At 37.4% G+C, this 24919-nt stretch overlaps 1 protein-coding gene and 1 non-coding gene across 2 annotated transcripts; both read left to right on the top strand.

Moving 5' to 3' along the window:
- The first annotated feature begins 28 nt into the window (after window positions 1-28).
- On the top strand, window positions 29-23693 carry Tmem167a (transmembrane protein 167A). Its single transcript, XM_021654681.2, has 4 exons — window positions 29-175; window positions 8963-9072; window positions 11630-11664; window positions 20231-23693. Exons 1-4 carry the CDS (start codon window positions 173-175, stop codon window positions 20299-20301), a joined length of 219 nt encoding a protein of 72 aa, XP_021510356.1. The 5' UTR covers window positions 29-172; the 3' UTR covers window positions 20302-23693.
- Window positions 9569-9703, top strand: LOC132652675 (small nucleolar RNA U109). The gene has a single exon (XR_009590252.1). It is a non-coding gene; the product is annotated as a small nucleolar RNA U109 (small nucleolar RNA).
- Window positions 23694-24919: the final 1226 nt, after the last annotated feature.

Consider the following 24919-nt stretch of genomic DNA (forward strand, 5'->3'; position numbering starts at 1 on the left):
CCGCCTTTTCCGACCCTGGGAGCCTATCACGACGTCGGCGTGGCGCGGCCGGGGCGGAGGCGCCGCCGCAGGCCCAACCGGGCGCCTGCAGGGCGCGGGAGCGCCGTGGGCGTGCATCCTCTTCCGCCCCGGCCCGGAAGGGTGATGTGGCTGCACCAGCACCGGCTCCGCTATGGTAAGAACCTGGGCTGCAGGGCCGCGGAGGAGCCCCGGAGGAGCCGCGGCCTCGCGCGGGCGGCGGGAGGGCGCGGGAGCCCGGGCGCTAGCGAGGCTCTCCCGGGACCCGGGGTGCACAGGCCGAGGGAACCCTCCTGCTCACCCCGGAGCATCAGGCCACAGCCCTGGAAGACCCGGGGAGGTGGACTCCACGCCAGGAGTCCGCCTCGCTGCCCTGTGTAGTAGAGTTGCGGTGGCATGGCCAGCCGGTCGGTTACATAGGTCTGTGGACAGTCTCAGACGCTGGAGTCTCGTTCTCCTCCTTTTCTTTCCCCCCATTTATGTGCTCCTGTCTCGCCCCACCCGCATCTTTGAATAGTGATTAATGGATTACCGGTTGTCTTAACTCTAGACCTTAGGACTTCCCATCTACCTGTTGAGTCGATGGAGAGATACCCACCACTCTTTCAGGTCTAAAGATGCTCCTTTGCAAACGAATGCTTTTAATGATGTCAATTACCTGCAAAGGTGGACCTGTCTTATAGGACCTTAATGTGCTTTCTCATGGTGATCTCTGGCCTGGGAAGCCTTCACAGACCACCACCCTCAGTGGGAGTTTATGTTGTAATGGAGTGATTAATAATTTAGACCTCAAAAAAAAAAAAGAAAAACTTGAACTGTAAATCACAAAATAGCAACAGCAACAAAAGTTAAGGGCAAGGAACAGAAAGCCCCTGTGGCCAGGGAATAGATAAATGTAGACATTACTGGTAAATCATTAAAAACTGTGTGAAAGGTCTTATCAGTGTTATAGGAAAGGCCATGCCTACCCCCGCACTACCACGTGGGTGAATTTAGAAGCCATTTGTAACCATATTTCAAAGGAAAGCATGTTTGTGTTATCTCAAACTCCCCCACCTCCCACAACCCTCCCACATTCCATAGTGAAAAAACACTGAGTTTGAGTTCCCAGAATTTCCTCAGGCATCTTCTACAGTATACAGCCTTTAAAGCTGTGGTCAAAAGCTCACCTAGACTTTCCTGCTTTCTTAACAACTATTTATATTTAGGCATAAATTGGGGATTTGTTCCTAAACATGATTAACACCTTGTAAAGGAGGTAGTATTTATTGGCACATTTTTTTCCTCTGGGTAAGGATTTCATTGTCCATTACAGACTATTTTTCTACCTACTGCAGAATAATATACGCTTGGTCATAAGGAGGCTGTTAACGAACTGTTACTAAACGTTGAAAATTAGTTTCTTATCTATTTACCTAATAACTAGAGAATTACTTTGCTCATAGTGTTAGTATTTATATAAAAAAATGCCATGCACACAACCAATTTTAAATCCAATGAGGTTTATTGAATGGAGATGGAAGGGAGAGAGACAGGCATGGTAAGGGGAGGGCTTACCCTAATACAGAGAGGGAGAGAAAGCAAGAGAGATAAGTCAATAATAAATATTAATAACCAACATTTTATTTTTCTTGATAGATAAGTACTTTTTTTCATAGTAGGATTTGGTTTTTGCTCTTCATAATATCTTCTCAGTCATTTTATCAAGGTATCATGTGAAGAATTTCTTTAAACGGCTAATCAAATATTAATTCTACCTTTGGACTACATAGCTTCTGACACTGCCAGAGATGTATGAACTCTGAACTGTAGCTTGACCTGTAACCAGTTGTGTAGTGGAATTTAAGTAGATAAGGTGCTCCTTGTGCACTTTTCAAACAGGGCCAGTTATAGCAATTACAACTGACAAGCAATGTTGATCTATCCAATGTGTTAAGTAGTCTAAATGTGCACTAGACCCTTGTCCTGTGTTATGTGTTCATTTAGTTTGGTCAGTTGTGTAGATCAGATATGTTTGTATGTTCAGAATAATATTTATTTCCATTTCTGTGGTTCCTTTTTTTAAAAAGACAATAGTATATATGAATTTCGAAGTAAAATCTAATTGGAAAAGGCTGACCTGACCTAGATTTGCAAATGATAAAATGTTGATCCATTTTCCCACTGTAGTATAAATTTTACCATAATTAGGTTAAGGGTGTTGGTGTTGTGCTCTTCTCTACCCTGAAAAAAGAATAAACTACTTTAGTTTTAATGTAAAACAAACACGTCCATATTAGTAAGTAAAAGTGTTAACATGCTAGTGTTGTGAATTTCTGTCTTTGGTGTTTAACTCTTAATGATAGAGTGTAATTGTGTGAAGCTGGAGAAGTTAATGTCAGTAAAAATTCATTTTAAAATTCCAAATTTAATGAACATTTTAAGCTCTAAGACAGTGTTATTCACCAAGAACCTCTTATTCAGCAAGCAAAGTAAACATTTTGTTTTGCTGAAGTCTGCATATAGCTTCAAGGACCCAGTACTAATGAAAATACCATGCTGGAGCCTGCAGGCAAAGTGGAATAGTACCTGAGTTGGGAATGAGGATTGAAATAAAGCAAGACATGAGGAATCAGCTTGAGAGGGCTGTCAGTAAAAACTGTAGCAGCCCAGTTAATTCTACAGCTCCTTTTTATAGTCAAAGCAAAACACATCAATACAAGGATGGTTTATGGAACAGTCAAACTTGTTTTCTTAGCCCATCTCTCTGTATAGGAGAAATGGTCCAAGATCACACAAAAAAAGAGCTTCGCAAAACATCCTGTTATTTTCAAGGTAGAGGCCAGGGTGAAAACATGTTATTTGCTCAGTAACAAAGTAGTTTGCCAAACAAATAGCTAAAACAGCATCCTTTCTATTGATTAAGTCTAGGCAGTAACCAGTCATTTTATGTAAAGGGTACCTAGTATATTAATGTAGTTCCCTGTGATTTCATTTATTTATTTATTTTTGTACTTCTATGTTGTTTGGACCCAGTCCTCCTCCTCCATATTTCTAATGTTTAAATATGTTTTTTTTAAAGATTTCTCATTTAAAAGTTCTGTTAACAATTGCCCAGGCTGCTTTTATTTATAATTCTAGAACAAGCTCCCATATCATATAGCAGTAGTAGTGACTCTAGAAATAATGCTGTGGCCCCTTCATTATTTCACTAAACTGTACAGTACTTCAGAAAGATTATCGAGTAACTTCTCATCTGGCCACATTAACTCATGTCACTAACACATGAGTTGGAAGCTCTGGTTAGTTATGGTTGGTGATGTCTGCAATTGGTAGATACACTTAAAAAGCTTAAGAGAAAAATAATTTGGAAGCCACTGATACACTGTTTTAAAAGGAAGAGCCCAATTCTGAGTAATCTAAGGTCAAGGCAGGGGCTTCTTGTCCTATAAGGATAAGTGTTTCTTTTAGTTGTAATCAGTATTTTGTTCCAATGGATACCACAGGCAGCCCTGACTAAAGAAGATGCCATTTGATGCTTCTTGATGAATAGGAAACAGATGCGGTAGAATGCACCCCATGAAAAAACAGTGTGTTCCCCCCTCCCCACACACACTCACTAATATGTTTCTAATCATATGTGACAAGAGTCTTTGCATCCAAGTTTTCATTTGGAAGATTATCTTGACAGGAAGAGGGACAATATAATCACAAGAAAATGTAACAAATGAGAAGAGTAGGATCACGGCCACAAGAATAGTGACTTATCTGTCAAGATGTCAGACTGAGGTAGAGACCTTTAGAAATACAAGGTAGTAATAAATTTGTATTTGTTTAAGCCCCCAAATTTTTAGTAGTTTTATGAGCATAGGAGCCATTTGGAGCCTAATACTTCTTTGGGGACATAAGTTCTGTATTCATTATCTTCCACAACTCATCAAAGATAGGAGCTGTGTACATTTTGTCATGGAAGTTTTAGAAAATACAGATTTGTTCAGCCTTTCTAGAATTCAGATGAGGACTAATCAGGGTGTGATGTATAAGTTGCTTTCCCCTAGAAGCTTTAATCTTACTGATCTCTTCACCTCCAGTTCATGAAAGAGCACTGGCACCAGGGCAAGAATGGTTCCTGTAGCTGTTGCACAGTGCTTGTGAGGGTGAAGTACAGAACAGTAAATATGACGCTTCCTCAAGCTGTTTAAAGAAGAAAAGTGAAACTCTTCTGTGGGAAATGTTGATTCTAAGTTCCTTGCAGCAGCATCCCATTAAAATCAAAATCTCCATAAATGGGTATTTATGTGTGGGAAAATAGCCAGATTCTCTTTATGTGCAAGAATAACAAATATATTGTTACTCTAAAGCAGTGATTCTCAGCCTGTGAGTCTTGGCCCCTTTGTGTTCATATGTCCTATATCCTGCATATTAGATAAGTCTATTACAATTCATAACAGTAGCAAAATTATACTTATTAAGTAGCAATGAAAACAGTTTTATGGTTGGGGGCCACCAAAACACGAGAAACTATATTAAAGGGTCACAGCATTAAGAAAATTGAGACCCATTCCTCTAAGAATGAAAAGAGGGTCAGCCCAGTGAACGGTTTTATATTTTTCTTTGATATCTCTCACTATTTAAATTACTTACATTACCCATGGATTTTAAACAGTGAGAAGACCAGAGTGAGTAATTAGCAAATTAGCACACAAGCGCACAGATACTTGTGGCCCCATTATATTCAGAATGTCTTATAATTAGTACTTTAGATTCTAGAATAACTAAATCTCTAGTTTTCACCTAGCAAGTTTACATACTTGGTTATACAGATCTTTTGAAAATGTGTAATTTGTATGTCTTAGGATGAGTTAGAGCAACACATGCTCTTCAAAGTGTGAGCATACTGGAGGTGGTTAATCTGCATACGATGTAGAAACTGCCTTGGGCCTTCGCTGGCTAAGCCTTTCACATAATAATAATTTCTTTTTTTGTCTTTTTGCTTATTTTTCCAAACTGCCTTTAAGAAATTTACATTTGGTAGACTTCTCTTGGATAATTAACAAAAGAGTGTACACAGTGTTCTAATCTACAATGGTTTTTCTCAGTGATGCTATTAATAAATATTGCATCTTTTTTTTTTTTATCATGGTTTCTTTGTTTAGCTTCCATCTTCCCTTACTCACATTTGTGTAGGGAGAAATCACTTTTTTTTTTTTCCTCTTAACCCAGAGACTACAGTTTGTATCAGTAGATAGTAGATGCTATGGGTTAGGAGAAATGTTGTAGGTGACAGAAATGTTAGGAAACACTCTTGACCACAGTCTAAGTACACCTGAAAGACTTTACCATTTAGTATTATTTGTTTAAAATACAGTTCTTAAACCCCAGAACCAGGTTGTATATATCATATATTTTGTACATATTAACAGCCTTCATTTGTAAATGATTGTACACACACAAATATGTGTGTGTATGCATTCCACAGATAGTCGGCTTGGTAGTAAGTGTTGTATTACCTTTTGTTATGAGAAACTTCAAATACAGGAAGATAAAAAGAGGGAAAAATGAGCCTTTGTATACTTAGCATTTCACAGACAACTCTACTTTCCCCTACACACACACACAGTGAAAAACCATCTTGGGTGTTTTACCACTAAGCATGTTTTTAAAGGCATTCAGGGAGGAAAGGGAAATAGGTAATAAAATCCTTAATTTAGATCTCCTATTAAGAAGATAATAAACTAATCCTTTGCTTTATATAAGTCTGTTCCTTCCTAACATTCTTAAAACCTCTGCTGCCGTCATTTTGCTTTTCTACCATATTCTTGGCCCTTTTAAGTGAAGTCATTTGTCAATTGAGTATTTGCTTTCTTTTTAAAACTTTTCCTTTTGAAAACTTGTCTTTGTCCCCAGGTTTCCAAACTGTCTCTTGCAGGTGCTACAATATATTACTGTTTAGTTTTGAAAATATCCATTTTTTTTCTAAGTGGAAGATAATTGCTATGTGTCATCTGTAACACAAAGATAATAACAACTATGTTACAGAATAAGATAATAGGGTGAAAGAATAGGTGAAGGTCAGTCAGTGATTGTTGTTGGTTTTAAACTCCTAATAATGAAAGATTTGTACAACCTAACTTTTTAAATCCTTGATATTTAACTTCATTTCCCAGAGTCTAGTCTAAATACCCATCTTGGTTTTTGTCTAGAGGAAATACAAACAGTATATTCATGTGCATGTTCAACATGATCTGTGAAAGACAACCCTCTGGCCTTGTTTTCTATTTAGGATTCATCAGTAATCACTTGCCTTCACAGATGCAAACTTAAAACCCAATTTAAGTAAAATCCATATTAAATATCACCTTTGCTATGTAAGTGAAAAGACTCTACCTAGGAAAGCAAGTATTACGAATGTTTTAAAAAACATTAATACTGTGGTGGTGCACTTGGAGGCAGAGGCAGCCAGATCTCCATAAGTTCAAAGCTTGGTCTATACAGTGACTTATAAGGTAGTCAGGGCTATACAGTGAAACCCTGTCTTGGGTGGGGAAATAGTCTTTTTCATTTTCAGAGTATAAAACTTAAAAAACCCATTCACAGTCATCTTTGTTTTATCACTTTTGCATCAGTGTTTACAAAACTTCTCTATGCTAGCCTTGAGATCTTGCATCCTTGGCCCAACACATTACAATTCATGTGTAAGCATTTTTGTCACTAATGATAATAGTATTTGGAGGTAAGGAAATGCCTCAGTTCATAGATTGCTTACCAAACAGTTTAAGCAATGTCCAGCCAGTTTAGCTGAATCAGCAAGGCCTAAGTTTCTTAAGAAACCATGCCTTCAAAATGAAGGTGAAAAAAGACCCACAGAGTAGACTAACCTGTGCCCATGGGGTCTCAGGGAAGCTGAACCACCAACCAAAGAGCATGCATGGGCTGGACCTAGACCCCTACACATATGTAGCAGCTATGCAGCTTGGTCTTCAGGTGGGTTCCCTAACAATGAGTAGAACCTGTCTCTGACTCTGTTGCCTGCCTTTGGATCCCTTTCGCCTAGCTGGGCTGCCTTGTCTGGCCTCAATGGAAGAGGGTACACTTAATCCTACTGCGACTTACTAGCCAGGGTGGGTTGGTACTCCTTGGCATCCTCCCCCTCTCTGAGAAGAAGGGAAGAGGCCTGTGGTCAGGCTGTAAAATGATTAAGTAAATAAATGGAAGAAAAAAATGAGCCTGAGTGTTTAAAAAAAAAAAAAAAATGAAGGCGAAGAGTGGCAGAAGACGCCAAATTCCAACCTCTGGCCTCCACACATTCATGCACGTGCAAAGTACATAAGCATTCACACACACACACACGCACACAAACTATTGGTAAGTAATGTGCAGTCCGTACTCTTGTTTTTCTGTAATGTTGTATTTATAAAAATATATAGAAAGAATAATTTTAATAAGAACTTTTATCAGTCTGTCCTAATTCTAGGAAGTGGTCTTCTGTGTGTATTAAAGTGATTGATTGTTTGGGTTTTGTCGTCTAAGATTTTTTTCCTTGATCCTAATGTAGTACATTTCTTTTTAAGCTTAGAAATCTGAAGGTTTTATCTAGTTCTATGTTAATAGTCTTATTTTCTGTTTTGTCTTTCATTTGGTTAATAATGAAGTTCTGAAGCTTATTGATGTGTGTGTTGCTTATGTATTCCCCTCATCTCTTAATTCCCTTAAAGTTTATAATGTTTTTCCTACTACCTCAGAGGTTTTCATGTAAATCCCATTTACAAGTAGCAGTTTTTCCTTTGAAAAATAATTATGACATGTTCCTTCTAGTTTTTAAGAAATCAGGTGAGAGTGCTTCCGAATTTCCTAAGCAGACATTCTGTTGATTGCCGAGTGGAATTGATGTATTTTCTGCGCCAACTTATAATGGAAGAGTTTTTATCCATATACCATGATGTTGAGTGAAATCTGTCTTCTTTGGATTTGTACTATGCTTCAAACACATTGCCAAGTATTAGAGACAGTCTGACAGTATGGTGTTTGTGCTTTGTCAATTGCTGTGGGAGACACAAGAGATGAGATTCCTACGGGAAAGCATGGGTGTGCACCTACAGTCTCAGCACTTGAAAGGCAAATGCAGAAGGATCTCTAGTTCAGGAGTAGTCTAGGCAGTTTAAAAAAAAAAACATGACTGAAATAGAGAGGGGATCAGGTGGATTCCAGGAGACTCTGACAGAGCTGAGCTGAGAATTAGAGAGTGGGCTCAGCAGTTAAGAGCACTTGTTGGTCTTGAAGAAAACCTGAATACTGAATAGAATGAGCCAAACTTTAGGTATTTAAACTTGATGCCTATGAGTCCCTGTTGGCCTATTTAAATATGTAATTCTTAGGATTCCTGTTTTAACATTTAGAATAGAGTGAACTGTTGCATAGTGAATAACAGTGGAAAGAAAAAGCAGGTGCTTTTCTTTCACCATTGTCTAATAATCTTAGTTGTCAGAACTTGGAACATGATCTCATCATTTTAAAACATGCTTGTCCCAGGCAGTAAGTTTGCTTGAAAGAAACTTTAGTCAGTATTTAATCTTTCTCCCTGGCTCTGCCCAGTTTTGTAAATACCAAGTGGAGACTAAGAAGCCAGTAATTCCACTGGGGTCACAGGGCCAGCCACTGGCAGTATATGGAGACTACACTGTTTTCTGTCTAGTATTGTGCACACCTTTAAAATCTGCTAATTGTATACTGAGTCCACATTGCTCGGATGTTGTTTTTGAATGTATATATTCTAGTTTGTGTATTTATATTTTCTGCTGTATCCTGCATTCTTGAATGGAAGAAAGTGTACCTTTAGAGACTTCGTGATACTGGTTTGCATGTTGTACAACATCCTGTTTTCCTGTAATGTGGAATTGTCTGGCTTTTTTTTGCATAGGAAATTTTCTTGTGATATTAATTTGTTTTGTTTTTTTTCTCTCCATAGTCTGCCATTTTCAATTTTCAGAGTCTGTTGACTGTAATCTTGCTGCTTATATGTACGTGTGCTTATATCCGATCCCTGGCACCCAGCCTCCTGGACAGAAATAAAACTGGGTATGTTACTAATGATAATCAGTCAGGTCAGCATTCACCAGCATCGAATGTAAATTACTATGGAAGTCAATGAATGGTTTAATTCTATTATAACTTAGTTTTCAGTAACTTTTTACATTTTCTTTATGTTTTAAAGCTCTAAAATATATTTGCATTATCTTAATGATCTGGTGTGACTGAAATTTCACCTACTAAGTAAAAGGAGATGAAGGGTTTCTCTGAACACAGGTGATACATGTTAATTCTCCATCAGCTGTTCTAAGAGTGCACTCTTAACTTTGTAGACAGGGTTATCCCCATCTTACCTTCTTCTCTGAGCTTCTAGTGTACATGATTTTTTTTTCCATTTTATTCTCGTTGATCAGTTATTTGTAATACAGTATGTAAGATCTAATAAGGTAGGAGTTTATCATTAAGAGAATTATCACTATTAAAATTACAGTTGCATTTTTTCACTTCTCTAGTGCGATCATGAAATTTTTCATTGACAGGAAAGTTGCATGTGGACATGTCTGCCCCTCCTTTCTTTGGGAGTAGGAATGTGTCCATAGCATGCTACATTACCTGAGGAGTTTTCAGGGCTACCAACCTTACAGTACAGGTTGGATAGTAGTATAATTCTCCTACATTAAAGGCCCTCAAGGTCTCTCCTGCTTTTACATTTCCAAATATAAGTTAATGCAGTCGTCCATGTGATTGGAAACAATTTTATTTGATTATAGATAAGAGCTACTTCTCTATTAAGGTAACTTTTAGATTTTCTTTCCTTAACATCTCTGAGACTTAAATAAGTTTATTATTGTATGCACAGGCTTAGGTGGAGATCCCTAGATATTTCGTGTGAGGCATTTTTGATGACATCACTATTTAAATTAAAATGAATTTTCATCTGATTCAAATGATGGAGCATGGGCATTACTGAAAAATTGCTTCTTCCCTTTTTCCTAAGCTAATAAATAGTCCCTTCACCAGATGCATATACACTCAGGCCATAGAAATTAAGCACCAAATTGTGTGGTTTTTAGCAACTCACATTGTTCCTTTTTTAAAAAATAACTAGCATGCTAGATGTCACAGATGTGTGTCTTCAGAAGTTCATTCAAACAATTCATGATACCTGACGGTCCTGAACTAAGTCCAGGTTAGAATTCAAAGACAACTTGGTATTTCACCCAGGAAGACCAGGAAATCCTAATCTTGGGACTGTTGAGTCCTGAGTTTCCCATGACAGAGCTTCAGCTATCTTGCTGTGTGTCCTTCAGCTCACTCTCCTGGACAGCTTTCCATCATTAGTGTTTATTAGGACCCTAAGTGCCTACACTCGAACATGCATGGCTCTGCTGGGTGACATCAGCTTTCGACTCTGGTGAAGAGTAAGCAAATTCTGAGCACCACCTGACATTTCTTAGCCCATCATTCATTTATTCCTCAGAAAGTCCTCTGACCATTGATGCTGTTATTAAGCAGATAAAGAGCCTCCTCACAACCACGCAACAATAAGTAGGCTGAGTTAAACACAATAATCTGGCCTTATTAGTGACTTAGATTACTTTTAGAATTGGATTAGCTTTCTCTTCACATATAGTGATTCATTTGCAATCTATTTCTTTGAAGGAAAAAAGTACATAAATATCCCTGAAATTTAATTTCTGTAAGTTTATTAAGCCAGTCCTAATATAAGTAAGATTGATTTGTTGTAATTAATACTCTATGTTAAAACATAATTATAAAAATATATAAGCATAGTTACAAATACATACAATATTTCAAACCACCAAAATAGTATCTATGCTGAGATTTTTTTTTTTTTAATTTTTCTGTCCATGGCTCATTTGATTTTTGCCAAAGCTTTTGTATTTTTTGCATTCCAAAGAAATATGTCCATTTATGTGTATGTATTTAATTTATAATTTTTTATTCATGGAATTAAAAAGAACAAGTTCATTTTAATTGTTATTCTTAGAATATGTGTCATTCATACTTAGGAAACTCATATGCTTAGCTTCTCTTAAACTAATAATTTTCATTATGTTAAAACTGTAGATGCACATTTATTTATATTTTCTTATTGAGTAGCACAGGTTAAGTCTGCCCCAAGAGTGCACAACTATAGATTAATTAAACACAGCTATATTCTGTAAGAAATAAATCTTCTATTATATTACAAAACTCATCTAAAAACTATCTCATTTATTGTTTTCTAAAAATTAATATGTAAGTTGATGTGTTACATTTCCTGTTTGAGAGTGTCAAGGAACTTGAAGTTAAATAATTTACTTAGATAAACTTTAGCCACTCTTGCATTAAGTTACCCTAATTCTAATATGATACACATATTCCAGTTACTGGAAACTTCTGTTTAGAAATGGTTCATAGTATGTCCTGGCCTATTTTCATAAGTGGAGGCTCAATGTCTGACAAGTAGATCTCAGATGTGCAACAAAGACCACAGTTTGAAATCTAGTATGTAGAATTAATGTGCTCTGTGATGTTAATGGTAATAATTGACTTTCTCAGTAATCAGTAATTGATTTTGTTCTTTTCTTATGCTGTGCAGACTATTGGGAATATTTTGGAAGTGTGCTCGAATTGGTAAGTGTCTAATCCCCGTCCATTTCTTAAACTATAAACTATTGGCCACTTATGTTATACTCATGGCAATCAAATGTCTATTTTCCACGTGTAGGAGTCTATTGTCCAAGAGTTTACAGAATTCTACCAATTGTTTTCTTTCTGCTACTTAATGGGGGACTTCATAATATTTTATTAACAGAGAGATGGAAAAAAGAAAAATGATTGAAATCAGGTATCAGATCCCATGTATTTCTGGACCTGTGGCAAATTTAGACAGTATTTATAGTATATGTTTAGACCATGCTCTTCTGGATCATGTGTGCTATTTTGTTAATTTATAAATCAGAATTTTAAAGTATTTGCTAGTTTTGTAAATTTTTAATTTTGCATAACGTTGAGGTGCACATGCCACATGTACATGTGAAATTAAAAGCACAGGTTGTAATACTTACTCCTTTTCTTCCAACAAGTGGGTTCCAGAGAGGAAACTTGGACCTGGTGACCTCCTTACCCACTGAGTCATCTCCCAGCCCTCATGTATACTGTTTTAATAACGAAGGATGTGTTTCATATCTATTAGAACTACGAAGATTGTTTGTATTTTAAGTATGATTCTGGTATAGCAGGGTAAATTCTTATTCTATCCTCACATTTGACACTCTTTACATAAGTTCAGAGTGATTGGTGACTACATGAACTACAATTCAAAAGTACAAGTATTTTTTAATGATAGTTTATATCTTTTTAACATGTCTAATTAAAAAATACTTTGTAGCATTTTTACTTATACTGAAAGTGAAATCTGTTGTCCTCTTTAGAATTATTTGTATGACATACACATAATTAATATTTTTATATTTTAATATTTTTACTAGCCTTGAATTTCTGTGAAACTACTTTACTCTGTTAAAATACAGTTAACATTCATAATGTAAAAAATATCTGCCTTTTTAGCTAGTTTATCAACAACCCACATAGACAAACCCACACATTTGCTCAACTGTGTTCATAGCAAATTTGCTTGTTTTTAAGAGCTTACTGATATCCCATTGTATAAATGTACCACAATTTCTGTATCCATTCTTCAGTTGAGGGACATCTAGGTTATTTCCAGATTCTGACTATAATGAATAAAGCTGTTAAAAACATGGTTAAGCAAATGTTCTTGTTGTAGACTTGAGCATCTTTTGCATATATGCCCAGGAGTGGTATAACTGGATCTCGAGGTAGCACTATTCCCAATTTTCTGGGAAAGCACCAGAATGATTTCCAAAGTAGTTATACAAGTTTACATTCCCACCAGTAACGGAAGAGGAATCCCCTTTCTCCAGATTCTCTCCAGCATGTATGATTCCTTGAGTTTTTTATCTTAGCTCTTTTGATGAATCTCAGGATCATTTTGATTTGCATTTCCCTGATGACTAAGGGCGTTGAGCATTTTTTTAAGTCTTTCTCTGACTTTTGATATTCCTCTGTTGAGAATTCTCTGTTTAGTTCTGTGCCCCACTTTTTAATTGCATTAGTTAGTTTGCTAGTGTTCAATTACTTGAGTTCTTATATATTCTGCATATTAGCCCTTTGTCAGATATAGGTGTTGTTGAAGATCTTTTCCTAGTTTGTATGCTGTCATTTTGTTCTGTTGACAGTGACCTTTGCTTTACAGAAGCTTTTCAGTTTCATGAGGTCCCATTGTTTGATTGTTGTTCTGTTGTTGTTCTGTTCAGGAAGTTGTGTCCTGTACGAATGCATTCAAGGCTCTTCCCCTCTTTTTCTTCTAACAGGTTTAGTGTGTCTGTTTTTATGTTGAGGTCTTTGATTCACTTTCACTTTAGTTTTGTGCAAGGTCATAAGTATGGATCTATTTGCATCTTTCTACCTGTAGACATCCAGTTAGACCAGCACCAGTTGTTGTAGATGCTGTCTTTTTTCCATTGTATAGTTTTGACTTCTTTGTAATTAATCAGTTGTCCATAGGTGTATGAATTTATTTCTGGGTCTTCAATTCAATTCTGTTGATCCACTAGTCTGTTTCTATGCCAGTTTTCATGCAGTTTTTAGTATTTTTGTTCTGTAGTACAGCTTGAGATCGGAGATGGAGATACGTCCCAAAGATCTTTTATTGTACAGGATTGTTTTAGCAATTCTGGGGGTATTTTGTTTTTCCATATGAAGCTGAGAATTGTTCTTTCAAGGTCTGTAAAGAATTATGTTGGTATTTTGATGGGAATTGCATTGAATCTGTAGATTATTTTTGGTAAAATGGCTACTTTTACTATGTTAATTCTGCCAGGCCATGAGCATGGGAGATCTTTCCATCTTTTGATATCTTCTTCAGTTTCTTTCTTCAGAGACTTAAAGTTTTTTTTCAGATACTTCTTTTACTTGCTTAGTTATCTTTACACCAAGGTGCTCTATGTTATTTGTGGCCATTGTGAAGGGTGTTTCCCTGAATTCTTTCTCAGCACATTTGTCTTTTGAATATAGAAGGACTGCTGATTCTTTTGAATTAACTTTGTATCCAGCCACTTTTTGAAGGTGTTTATCAGTTGTAGGAGTTCTCTGGTAGAATCTTTGGAGTCGCTCATATATATATATATATATATATATATATCATCTGGGAATAGTGAAACTTTGACTTCTTCCTTTTTGATTTCCATCCCCTTGGTCTTCTTTATTTGTCTTCATCTAGCTAGGACTTTCAGTACTATGTTGAGAAGATAAAAAGAGATAGGCAGCCTTGCCTTGTCCTTGATTTCAGTGGGATTGATTTAAGTTTCTCTCATTTTAGTTTAATGTTGGCTATACGCTTGCTACATATTGCCTTTACTATGTTAAGGTATGTGCCTTATTTCCCTTATCTCTTTAAGACCTTAAACATGAATGGGTGTTGAATTTTATCAAATGCTTTTTCAGCATCTAAGGAGATGACCAGGTTTTTCTCCTTCAGTTTGGTTATGTGGTGGATTACATTGATGGATGTCCATATATTGAACCACCTCTGCATGCAATGGAATGAAGCCTACTTGGCCATGGTGGATGGTAGCTTTTATGTGTTCTTGGTTTCAGTTTGCAACTATTTTATTGAGTATTTTGCACCAACGTTCATCAGAGAGTTTGATGTGATACTGTCTTTCTTTGTTGAGTCTTTCTGCAGTTTAGGTATCAAGATGAATGTGGCCTCATGGAATGAGTTTGGTAATGTCCCTTCTGTTTCTGTTTTGTGGAATAGTTTCGAGAGAGTATTGGAGTTACCTCTTCTTTGACAGACTGGTAGAATTTTGCACTGAAACCATATGACCCTGAGCTGTTTTTGGATGGGAGACTTTTGATGACTGTTTCTATTTCCTTAGTGGATATAGGACTATTTAATTTATTTACCTGATCTTGATTCAAATTTGGTAACTGGGATCTATCAAGAAAATTGTTCATTTCATTTAGATTTTCAAATTTTGTAGTATGTAAGCTTTGAAGTAAGACCTAATGATTCTTTGGATGGCCTCACTATCTGTCCTTTTATTCCTCATTTCATTTCTGATTTTGTTGATTTGGATAGGGTCTCTCTGCCTTTTAGTTTGTTTGGCCAAGGGATTGTCTATCTTGTTGATTTTTCTCAAAGAACCAGCTGTTGGATTTTTTAAATTGTTTTCTTTGTTTCCAATTTATTTATTTCAGCTTGCATTTCATTATTTCCGGCCATATACTCCTCTTGGGTGTGTCTCCTTTTTTTTTTTTTTTTTTTTTTTAAACCTTTCAGGTGTGCCAGTAAGTTGCTTGTATAAGATGTCTCCAAGATCTTTATGAAGGCTCTTACTGCTATGAACTTTCCTCTTAGCACTGCTTTCATTGTGTCACATAAGTTTGGGTATATTGTGCCTTCATTTTCATTGAATTCTAAGAAGGCTTTAATTTCTTTATTTCTTTCCTGATCCAGCTGTCCTTGAGGAGAGAGTTGTTCAGTTTCCTTGCCTGTGTAGGCTTGTTGTTATTTCTGTTATGGTGTAGTTTTTGGGCATAATGATCTGATATGATACAAGTATTATTTCAATGTTCTTGTATTTGTTGAGGCTTGCTTTATGCCTGACTATATGGTCAGTTTTGGAGACAGTTCCATGAGGTGCTGAAAAGAAGGTATATTCTTTTGTGTTTGGGTGAAAGGTTCTGTAGACATCTATTAGGTGTATTTGATTTAAGACATCTGTAAGTGTCTTTATTTCTCTATTTAGCTTCTGTCTTCATGATATGTCCCTAGGTGAAAGTATGGTTTTGAAGTCTCCCACTATTAATGTGTTGGGAATATGTGATTTCTGTTTTAACAATGTATCTTTTACAAATTCAAGATCTCTTGTATTTGGGACATACATGTTCAATATTGTGATGTCCTCATGGTGGATTTGTCCTTTGATGAGAATGAGGTCCCCTCTGTCTCTTTTGATTAATTTTGGTTAAAAGTCTATTTTATTCGATACTAGGATAGTGACTCCAGCTTGCTTCTTGGTTCAGTTTGCTTGGACAACCTTTTTCCAGCCCTTTACTCTGAGGTAGTATCTATCTTTGTTGCAGAGGTGGTGTTGTTTTTTGAATGCAGCAGAATAGTGGATCCTGTTTCCACAACCATTCTATTAGCCTGAAGGGAATCTATTGATGTTGATAGATATTAGTGACCACTGATTGTTATTTCCTTTTATTGTGGAGTTGGTAGTAATTACGTGTTTGTGTGCTTGTTTTCTTTTTGTCATGAAGTTATTTTTGTCCTATGCTTTCTTGGGTACAGTTGATCTCATTGAGTTGGAGTTTTCCTTCTAGTATCTTCTGTAGGGCTGGGTTGTATATTGTTTAAGTTTAGTTTTGTCATGGAATATTTTGTTTTCTCCATCTATGTTGATTGAAAGCTTTGCTGGATATAGTAGTCTGGGTTGGCATCAGTGCTCTCTTAGAGTCTGCATGACATCTGCCCAGGCCCTTCTTGGCTTTTATACCCTCTGTTGAGAAGTCTGGTGTGATTCTGATAGGTACCCTTATCTGTTACTTGGTCTTTTTCCCTTGCTGCTTTTAATTTTTTGTTGTTGTTGTTCTATAGATTTTGTGTTTTAATTACTATGTGGCGGGAGGAGTTTCTCTTCTGGTCTAGTTTATTTGGTGGTCTATAGGCCTCTTGTGTGTTTAAGGGCATCTCTTTCTTAAGGTTGGGAAATTTTTCTTTTATGATTTTCTTAAAAATATTTTCTGGACCTTGGAGCTTGGAATCTTCTTTTTCATCTATTCCTATTATTCTTAGGTTTCATCTTTTCACAGTGTCCTTGATTTCTTGGATGTTTTGTGTTGGGAACATTTCTATTTTCATGGGTTTTTTTTGTTTGTTTGAGAAATGTATCGATTTCTGCAGTTGTAGCTCTGTAATTCCTGATCTCTTCTTTAAGTTTTCCATCTCTGGAATTTTCTCAGTTTGTGTTTTCTGTATAGATTCTGGTCCTATTTTCATGTCTTAAGTGATTTTATTCATTTCCTTCACCTATTTGATTATGGATTCCTGTCTGTCTGTGGTGGCCTGTATTTGTTCGTTTCCTTTTTATGTGCCTCTAATAACTACGTAATCATAGATTTAAGGTAGTTTTATTGTGTTTCAACTGCATTAGAATATTGATTTTGAGGTATTCTGGTGAGGCCATGATGTCTGGCTTCTAGCCAGGCATCCATAGCCTTGTTTGTCTGTCCCTGGACTGGGTCTACCTGTCCTTGGAGTCTGGAGCAGTATCCAAGAAGATGAGAGCGGTTCAGGGGCTCAAGAATGGGTGCTAGTGATTCGGGTGCAGGTAAGAAATGGAGGTCGCTGGTACAGTTGTCTTGAGAGTCATGGCATGGAACTGGGATGAGTGCCTTGAAGGGCAGGGCAAGTGCAGGTGGGCAGGAGCGAGTGGGCAGTTGCCATGGAGGGCGGGGTGCAAGAGCAGGTTTGGGTGTGGGTGCAGCATGAGTGGGCAGGTTCCCAGATGGGCTGGGCATGGGTGGCAGTCTCTCGGGGGTTCTCAGAAGGTAGCTGGGCTGCATGCCAGACTTCATGACTCCAATACTCAGACTCGCCTGGATTTGCCATCCTGGATCCATGATCTGTATGCTTTCCCTTTCACGTTTGCCTGGTCTCCACGGGCTGACTAGCAGAACCAGAACCGTGGCTTGAATGCTGGGAACACTACCCAGGGGCAGGAAGTATCCAATGTCTAGCTGCTAGAGAGGAGGGTCCCTAACCTGATGCTCCCCACTTGCTGATGTCTGTGGGTAGTGCTGGGGTACACGGTTCTGAGTCTCCGATCAGGGAAATAGCCTTGGGGCCCAGGATCTGATAGGCACCAAATGTCCCAGGAAACCTGAAGCCGCCCTCAGGGGAACAGGACAGATCCAATGTCTGACTGCTAGAGCAGAGGGTCCTTTCACCTGGAGTTCTCCACTGGCTGGGGTGTGAAGAAAATGCCTGGGGTTCACAGTTTGTTATTCCCCGATCCAAGACACAGCCTTGGGGGTTTGGATCCTTTCGAGCCTCAAGCTCAGGGAATGTCTCCTCTAGTCCTGGGAAGGTCGATGCTCTGGATCCAGCTGCTACACTTAGCCAGCTTCAGAGTGTCAGACTCTCTGCTCCTCAGGTACCATGCACACTGGCTGCTGCTGTCTTGGAACTCTCCGTGTGTTCTGATTTTAAATGATCTTTTTATTTTCAGTTGGAATAGTGTTACTCTAAAACCTTTTCCATGTAGTAGATCCTCCCTTAATAGACAACATTCTATTAAATGTTTGTTTTATTAGAGGAGGAGGGGGAAGAGGGCAAAGGTAATAAAAATAAAACGTCTGAACACCACATCGTTTTTTATTTTGTTTTAGTATGGCTTTACTTAGGACTTCTGTTGTTTGTTTTGTTTCTTTATTTCTTTTTTGGTTTAGATTTGAAGACAGGTCTCAGTACTGTGAACCACATTGATAGGGTGATGGGATTACAGGCAAAAACAAAAAACATGCCTTGGCAAATATCTGCTTCTTTAATATTACGTGATAATTTCTTGATTTTTGGCATTGAACAGACAGATAAATATATAGAGTAATATATCAGTGTGGGCTCAGTGAAGAGGTAACAGTGAGAATAACCTTGAGAATTTTAGTTAATGAGGGAAGACAGGGTCAGTTACAAATGATAGGTAAGTAAACACCTAAGGTGAAATAAGGAGCTTAGTTTTAGGGAAGTGAAATTTAGTCAGCCTGGGAAAACCTAAGTGAGGCTAGTCAAAGCCATGGCTCTTAGGCTTACAAAGGACCCAGATGTACTCAGCTGTTAATGTGTGCATGCTCCTTCCTTCCTTTTTTCTTTCCTTCCTTCCTTCCTTCCTTCCTTCCTTCCTTCCTTCCTTCAGTCCTTCCGTCCTTCCTTATGCCTGGTACCCTCTGATTTAGTGCAGCTTACAGCTACTAAAGAAACAAGAATTAAAATGAGCTGAATTCCCCTACAGGTTCTGTATACTGGCAAGACATTTTCACAAGCAGACATCAGATATAGATCAGGAAAACCTCAAATTCAGGCACTTAAAAGAGTTGGACTTAATTCATTATAGAAGTCATTGTGTTTAATTTCTACTTTTGTCTTTTTAATTTATTGAAATACTGAGATTTCAGAAACTTGAGTGTGGAGATGACGCTCAAAATATTTTAGGCTTCAGAGAATTTTGAATTTTTGAGGGATGCTCAATTGATGAAACCTCGTCAGTTTTGATAGGGATGTTTGACTATAAAAGACTCTGTACCATACCTGTATTAAAAGTAGTTGTTTTTGGGGGGAAAGGAGAATGGAGAGCTAATGCCTATGTTTTTTTAATGGGGTAGTTTTGGCTATCTTGTTTATTTTCCTATATCTGTGCTTTGAACATAAGTGTCATGAACTACTGCCATGATGGAAAGGAGGTATTGCTGAATGCTGTGTTTTAAATTCCTTTATATAGGTAAAAATTCTCTTTTTTCAAGATAAGAACTATCCTTTATCTGTGCTGCAAGAGAGCATTTCTATGGCTCTCTCCTATAGTTTATAGGGGACAGCATTGGTACTTTCAGGTACAAGTCTCAGAAATAAATTGGGTTTAGCAGCTAGCCAGATCCATCTTTTTTACATTGAGACATGACATTGTTATCTATATAGTTTATGCTTGCAAACTACCAAGTAAAATTACAATAATAATAATAAAGTCTTACGATGGGCCACCAAGAAGGCTCAGCAGGAAGATGTACTTGCCTGATAACCTGAGTTCAAAATCTAAAATTCATATAATGTTGGAAAGAAAGAACCCACTCTAAAGTTGTCTTCTGACCTCCGTGCTTTCATGCTGGTATGGACATAACATGTGACAAGAATGGGTTTGGTTTGATTTCAAAGTCCTTAAGTGTATCGCCATGTGTTGGGCTACGGTTTTAGTGCACTTTATTCAGCAGTTCATACTAAATTTTCTTTACGTTGCCTCTAGTTCCTTCTTTTCCCTTTTCTTGTAGTAGCAGCCTTATCTTAGCCATATTAGTCTTCATTCAACCCAGATGAATATCTTCCTTTTTTCAACAGGTGAACGCAAGAGTCCTTATGTGGCCATATGCTGTATAGTGATGGCCTTCAGCATCCTCTTCATACAGTAGCTTTGGAAACTACCAGCATGGGAATGCCATCGGACTGTGGAAACAAGGACTTGCCTCCAGAAAATAATGGGAAGAATGGTTAAGCCATTTATCTCTGAACATGGAATGAGATAAATTTCAAGATGCTGTTCTCTATTTTTATGCTATTGGACCAATGAGCAATGTAAATAATTAAGGTGTGACAGTTTAAAACACAGGAATGTTATTGTAGCGATCAACCTCAGTTCTGTCACTGCAGAATTATACTCTGCAAACGTCATTCTGTTTTGTCGGGGCTGCTTTTCGTAAGGTCCTGAAGCATGAAGTGGAAACACAGTGGCAAGTTTTACAGACTCCTTTCACTAGGGATTGAAATTGATGTCTTCATAGAATGAGACCTTCTAGCAACTGACCTATTTTTATTGAGAAAAATTGTTCTATTTTTGTTGTTGTTACTGTTCTTATGGATTGCATTCATATTTAAACCATTTTCATTGCTAACCAGAGCACCTCTATTCTTGGGGAAAATCTGTAGTTTATTACAGGTGTTTAAAATATTTTAAACAAAACTCTGTATTTCTTTAATTAGCATAAAATGTGGGGCTTCTAGTCAAATTTGGTGAAAGAGATAGCTGCCATCCTTACATTTTTTGTTGTTGTTGTTCTTTAGTGTTAAGTCTTCCAAATAGAACATTCATCTCAGTTACCCCAAATGTGGTTTTTGTTGTCTTTTTACTGCAGCATACCATATCTGCTTAGTCTGCATACTATGCTCTAAGTATCCTTCAGTTTTGACATTAAAGCAAGAATTTGAGCAGTTTTTCTTATGGATGTGAATAGACTGGGAATGAAGATAGATATCAAAGGGCACTCAGAAGTTTGTATTCAACATTTCTTCAGGTTCAGCTGGAAATCCATTACTATCCCAAAGCTCGGAGAAGTTAAGTCCTACCTGAAAATGCATAGCATTTATTATGGTTTTGACTGTTCTTTTATAAGTAAAATAGAAGCTTTTTCTTAGAAATGAAATTTCTATAAAAACAAAGCATTGAACTTGAAGCCTTTCCTTAAAGCAGTACATTACTCTGTAGTCCAAACGGCCATCAAAGCTAGCTAGATGACCAGCTCTTAAAGACGGCTCTAAGCTGTTTGGACTATAGTCTATAGAGTAGCATCTAGGAAAGCTTACTCTGTATTTTCTTGGGATTGCCTGTTTGTTTTCAAAAAGATCTTTGGAATGTCTGAAGCTAGTCTACTTGTCTTAACTTTGGACAGGAAATCAGGTTATGATAATTATTCTACTCTGAACTTTACCTTTGGTGAAGGTTAAGGATTTTCAGGGTATCCCCAAAGTAGGACTCCCTTGTCAGCATATTTGTGCACAGGAAGTCACCTTTCAGCATCTGATATCTGGGTGCCCATCTGTTCATCTCTGCTACCAACTGAATTTTTCAGAAGTGTTGTCAACATGTTTCCTGACTTGGCACATATGTCATAGAAAAGGGGAGAGAATAAAGAATCTAATCTAATAGATAATGTAGATGGAAGTTAGAGGAAGTCATCAAGAAACATCCATGGTAATATACAAAACTTCTAACCATATGTAGATGCTGAGCAGCCAGGCCAGTTATTTCTAACCCCCACCATCCTGATCTTTTAAAGTACAGGCTCTATGGAAGGGTAGGAAAGATGCAAAGATACAGGATCTTATAAAGGAAAGCAATTAGCATTTATGATGTGCAAACACTGACTCCTGTTTTCTAAGCCACAAGGTCCTGTAGGAGGTGTGAAGCCCACCGAATATGTAGCTCCCTGTATGTTGGTGTGATGTGGTGGAGCAGTAAAGCACTCCAAGCAGCTTTTGTCTGCACAGAGACTTGGAGCTGACAAGGTCCAGATATCCTCCCTAGCTACCATGCTGGCTCTAGAATCTTCAATTTCATGTCTCAGGATTTGTGTGTTTGTGTGTGTGTGTGTGTGTGTGTGTGTGTTCGTGTGCGTGCTTGTCCATGTGTTGGTGTTTGGTGCCTGATTAGTTTCATCTGTGTCATTGACAGGGCAGAGACATGTCTTGTTTCTAGGTAGTCTTGCAAGATGGTCAAAAGGCTACATGAGGTTTATAAAGTTTAAACTCCAGTCCAGTGTCTTGCTGATAGGTTTTTTTGGGGTTTTTTTTGGTTTTTTTTTTTTTTATCTATGCCAGAAACTACCTTATATGCATCAATTTAAGGTGTAAGAATATGTATAAATTTATAAGTTCCTTTCTCTTCATAATATTAGTCTCATACCTTAGAATGATACAGATTTCCATGAATTGACTTTTCCAAGTTTACAGAGTCAAACAAATCTTTGCCTCCATTTGTGAAAAATATTTAACGCTGTAAATAGTATGTATTTCTTTCAGGAAACATTTACACAATCCATATGGCATGTGACCATTGAAAATAGATGAGTAGTTTTTCTGTATTCATAATGTACAAGAAAGATGAGATTAATGTATATGACGTATAAGGTGCTAATACTTGTTGAGATAATTCCAGAGTTCTAGAAAAGAAAAAGAAGGGTAATGATTCATTGAGGCCAGAACTTCTTCAAGAGCATGGAATAAACTGAACTTGACTGTGTTTTCCAAAAACATAGCTGTATGTTAGGGATTATATGTTCCTTAGTTTGTTGTGGCACTTGTGAAGTATGTCGTGAGACGTAAAGTGGACAGATGTTATATCCTGGAGAGTCGTGTATTTTACCTACCTCAAAACAGAAATTTAGGTTTTCCCCTCCTGCCTCACAAATCTTTCAGGAGGATAATAAAATATCCCTTTGTTTATGAGCAAGCAAGGTTGACAGAGAAATATAATAGTAGATTTTCCTGAGACTTCTGTAAACATTGGAGAAGCAACTATCCAGTGAAGGCAGTGTTTTCAGAAACTTGTAAAATCCCATATTACATCTACTAAAAGAAGTCTCAGCTGTTAAAGCAAACACCCACCCTGAAAGTGCACTGTTTACATTTCCTGGATATACAAAAAATATTTCCAGTTACTCAAGAACTTAACCTTTACAAAAGCCTTTGAAAAGTTACTCCATCCTTTATAATCTGAAAACATGAATGGGAAATTCTTAAGGGCCAAGCTTCTCTTCCTTTAGTATCATCTAGTAATAATAAATGTTCTCAAAGTGGTGCTGGCAATCACCCTTGTTACCTTCACTGAGGATTCATGACTAGTTTCTGAGAAATACTTTCATATTGCTTTCACTTTGCCCTAAACTAGTTCCTAAATAATCTGAAATGCCATATTCCAGTACCTTTTGGAGAAAAGAGAACTATAATTCATGTTTAAAAGTGGAGGGAATCATCCTAGTTTCTGGTTAGTTCATATGTCTGCTATGTAATAAAAGTTGAATTATGAAAAGCCTCCTAGTTTTGTCTTGTCACATTAAAAGAAAGCGTTGTGTAGAGGCTGGCCATTATGACTAGAGTAGCTTATCTACATTAATATGTGGCTTGCCAAGACAAGTTTGGATGGATACTTTTATTGTTTTGTATTAAGAGTACTCATTCAGTCTTGTTGCTTCTTTCCAAACCCTGAGTATCTAAAGTAATGACTTCTGTTACTGTGATCATGATACCAGACAGGAACAAATAGGGGATATTTGTGGGGTACTTTTCCCTGTAGGCATACTGGAGTTTCCATATGAACATTTGGCAAGGCCTTATAAAGTCATGGTGGACCAGAAAGCTGAGAAGGAGGCCAGAGCTACAGAGTAGGCCAAGCTCTTAACTTTCACAGGCTGTCCCATGGAGACCTACTTCTGAGCAGTCCCCACGGTCCAGAATCTCTACATCCCCACAAGTGGGAAATAAGTATCAGTATCGCAAAAGCAAAAACAATGACTTGGCTGGTTTGCTTTGGATCTGGTCTTGAACATCCACAGAGGTGGTTGAATTATGATTCTGTATTTAAATAGCAGTAGTTAATTACTGACTAACCTCTTCAAGCTTAATCTTCTCTGAGGGCCTATAGAAAACAAATTTTGGCAATTAGCTATCAATTTCTACCCAAAACATAAGGATCCAGTTCATCTAATTTGATTAACACCTTATTTTAAAATCTATAGGAATACTGGTTCTTTGCTTTGCATGGCCTTTCTGTAGTCTTCCCAAGATGAAATCCCTAGACACATTTTTCCTAACAGTAGCAAGGATTTTGTTTTTAACTCTGCTTTAAATTCAGAATATACAGTGAGTGGGGCAGCAGTATTGTAGTCATATGGGATGGTGTGTACCTTCTCACTGTGCCATTGTGGCTTCCAGTTGATTCAAAAACAATTACTAAATTTCTCTCAAAAGAACTCAAAATGGCCTTAGAATTGACCATTAAGCTTAACATATACAAGAAAGGAAATCTTTTCAATTCAGAGGGTTTACATGGTCACCAAACCAAAATTGGGGTTAGGGATAAGAAAAAGTAAGGATGTTAGTATTGAAGTTAGAATGAGTTATTTACACATACTCTGGGGCATGAGAATGTTCAAGGGCAGGGTAATAGCCAGACACTAACGTTACTGTTTTATTTGACAAGGAAACTGGCTTCAAGCAAATGTGTAGAGATTGAGGGTTTATTGCTAAGTACTCAAA

Source organism: Meriones unguiculatus, chromosome 2 (genome assembly GCF_030254825.1).
Source record: "Meriones unguiculatus strain TT.TT164.6M chromosome 2, Bangor_MerUng_6.1, whole genome shotgun sequence".
Taxonomy (NCBI): Eukaryota; Metazoa; Chordata; class Mammalia; order Rodentia; family Muridae; genus Meriones; species Meriones unguiculatus.

Coding starts and splice junctions, on each gene's coding strand:
- Tmem167a (XM_021654681.2), top strand. Junction 9,073..11,629: donor CTGGACAGAAATAAAACTGG/GTATGTTACTAA, acceptor TATGCTGTGCAG/ACTATTGGGAATATTTTGGA. Junction 11,665..20,230: donor TTGGAAGTGTGCTCGAATTG/GTAAGTGTCTAA, acceptor TTTTTTCAACAG/GTGAACGCAAGAGTCCTTAT.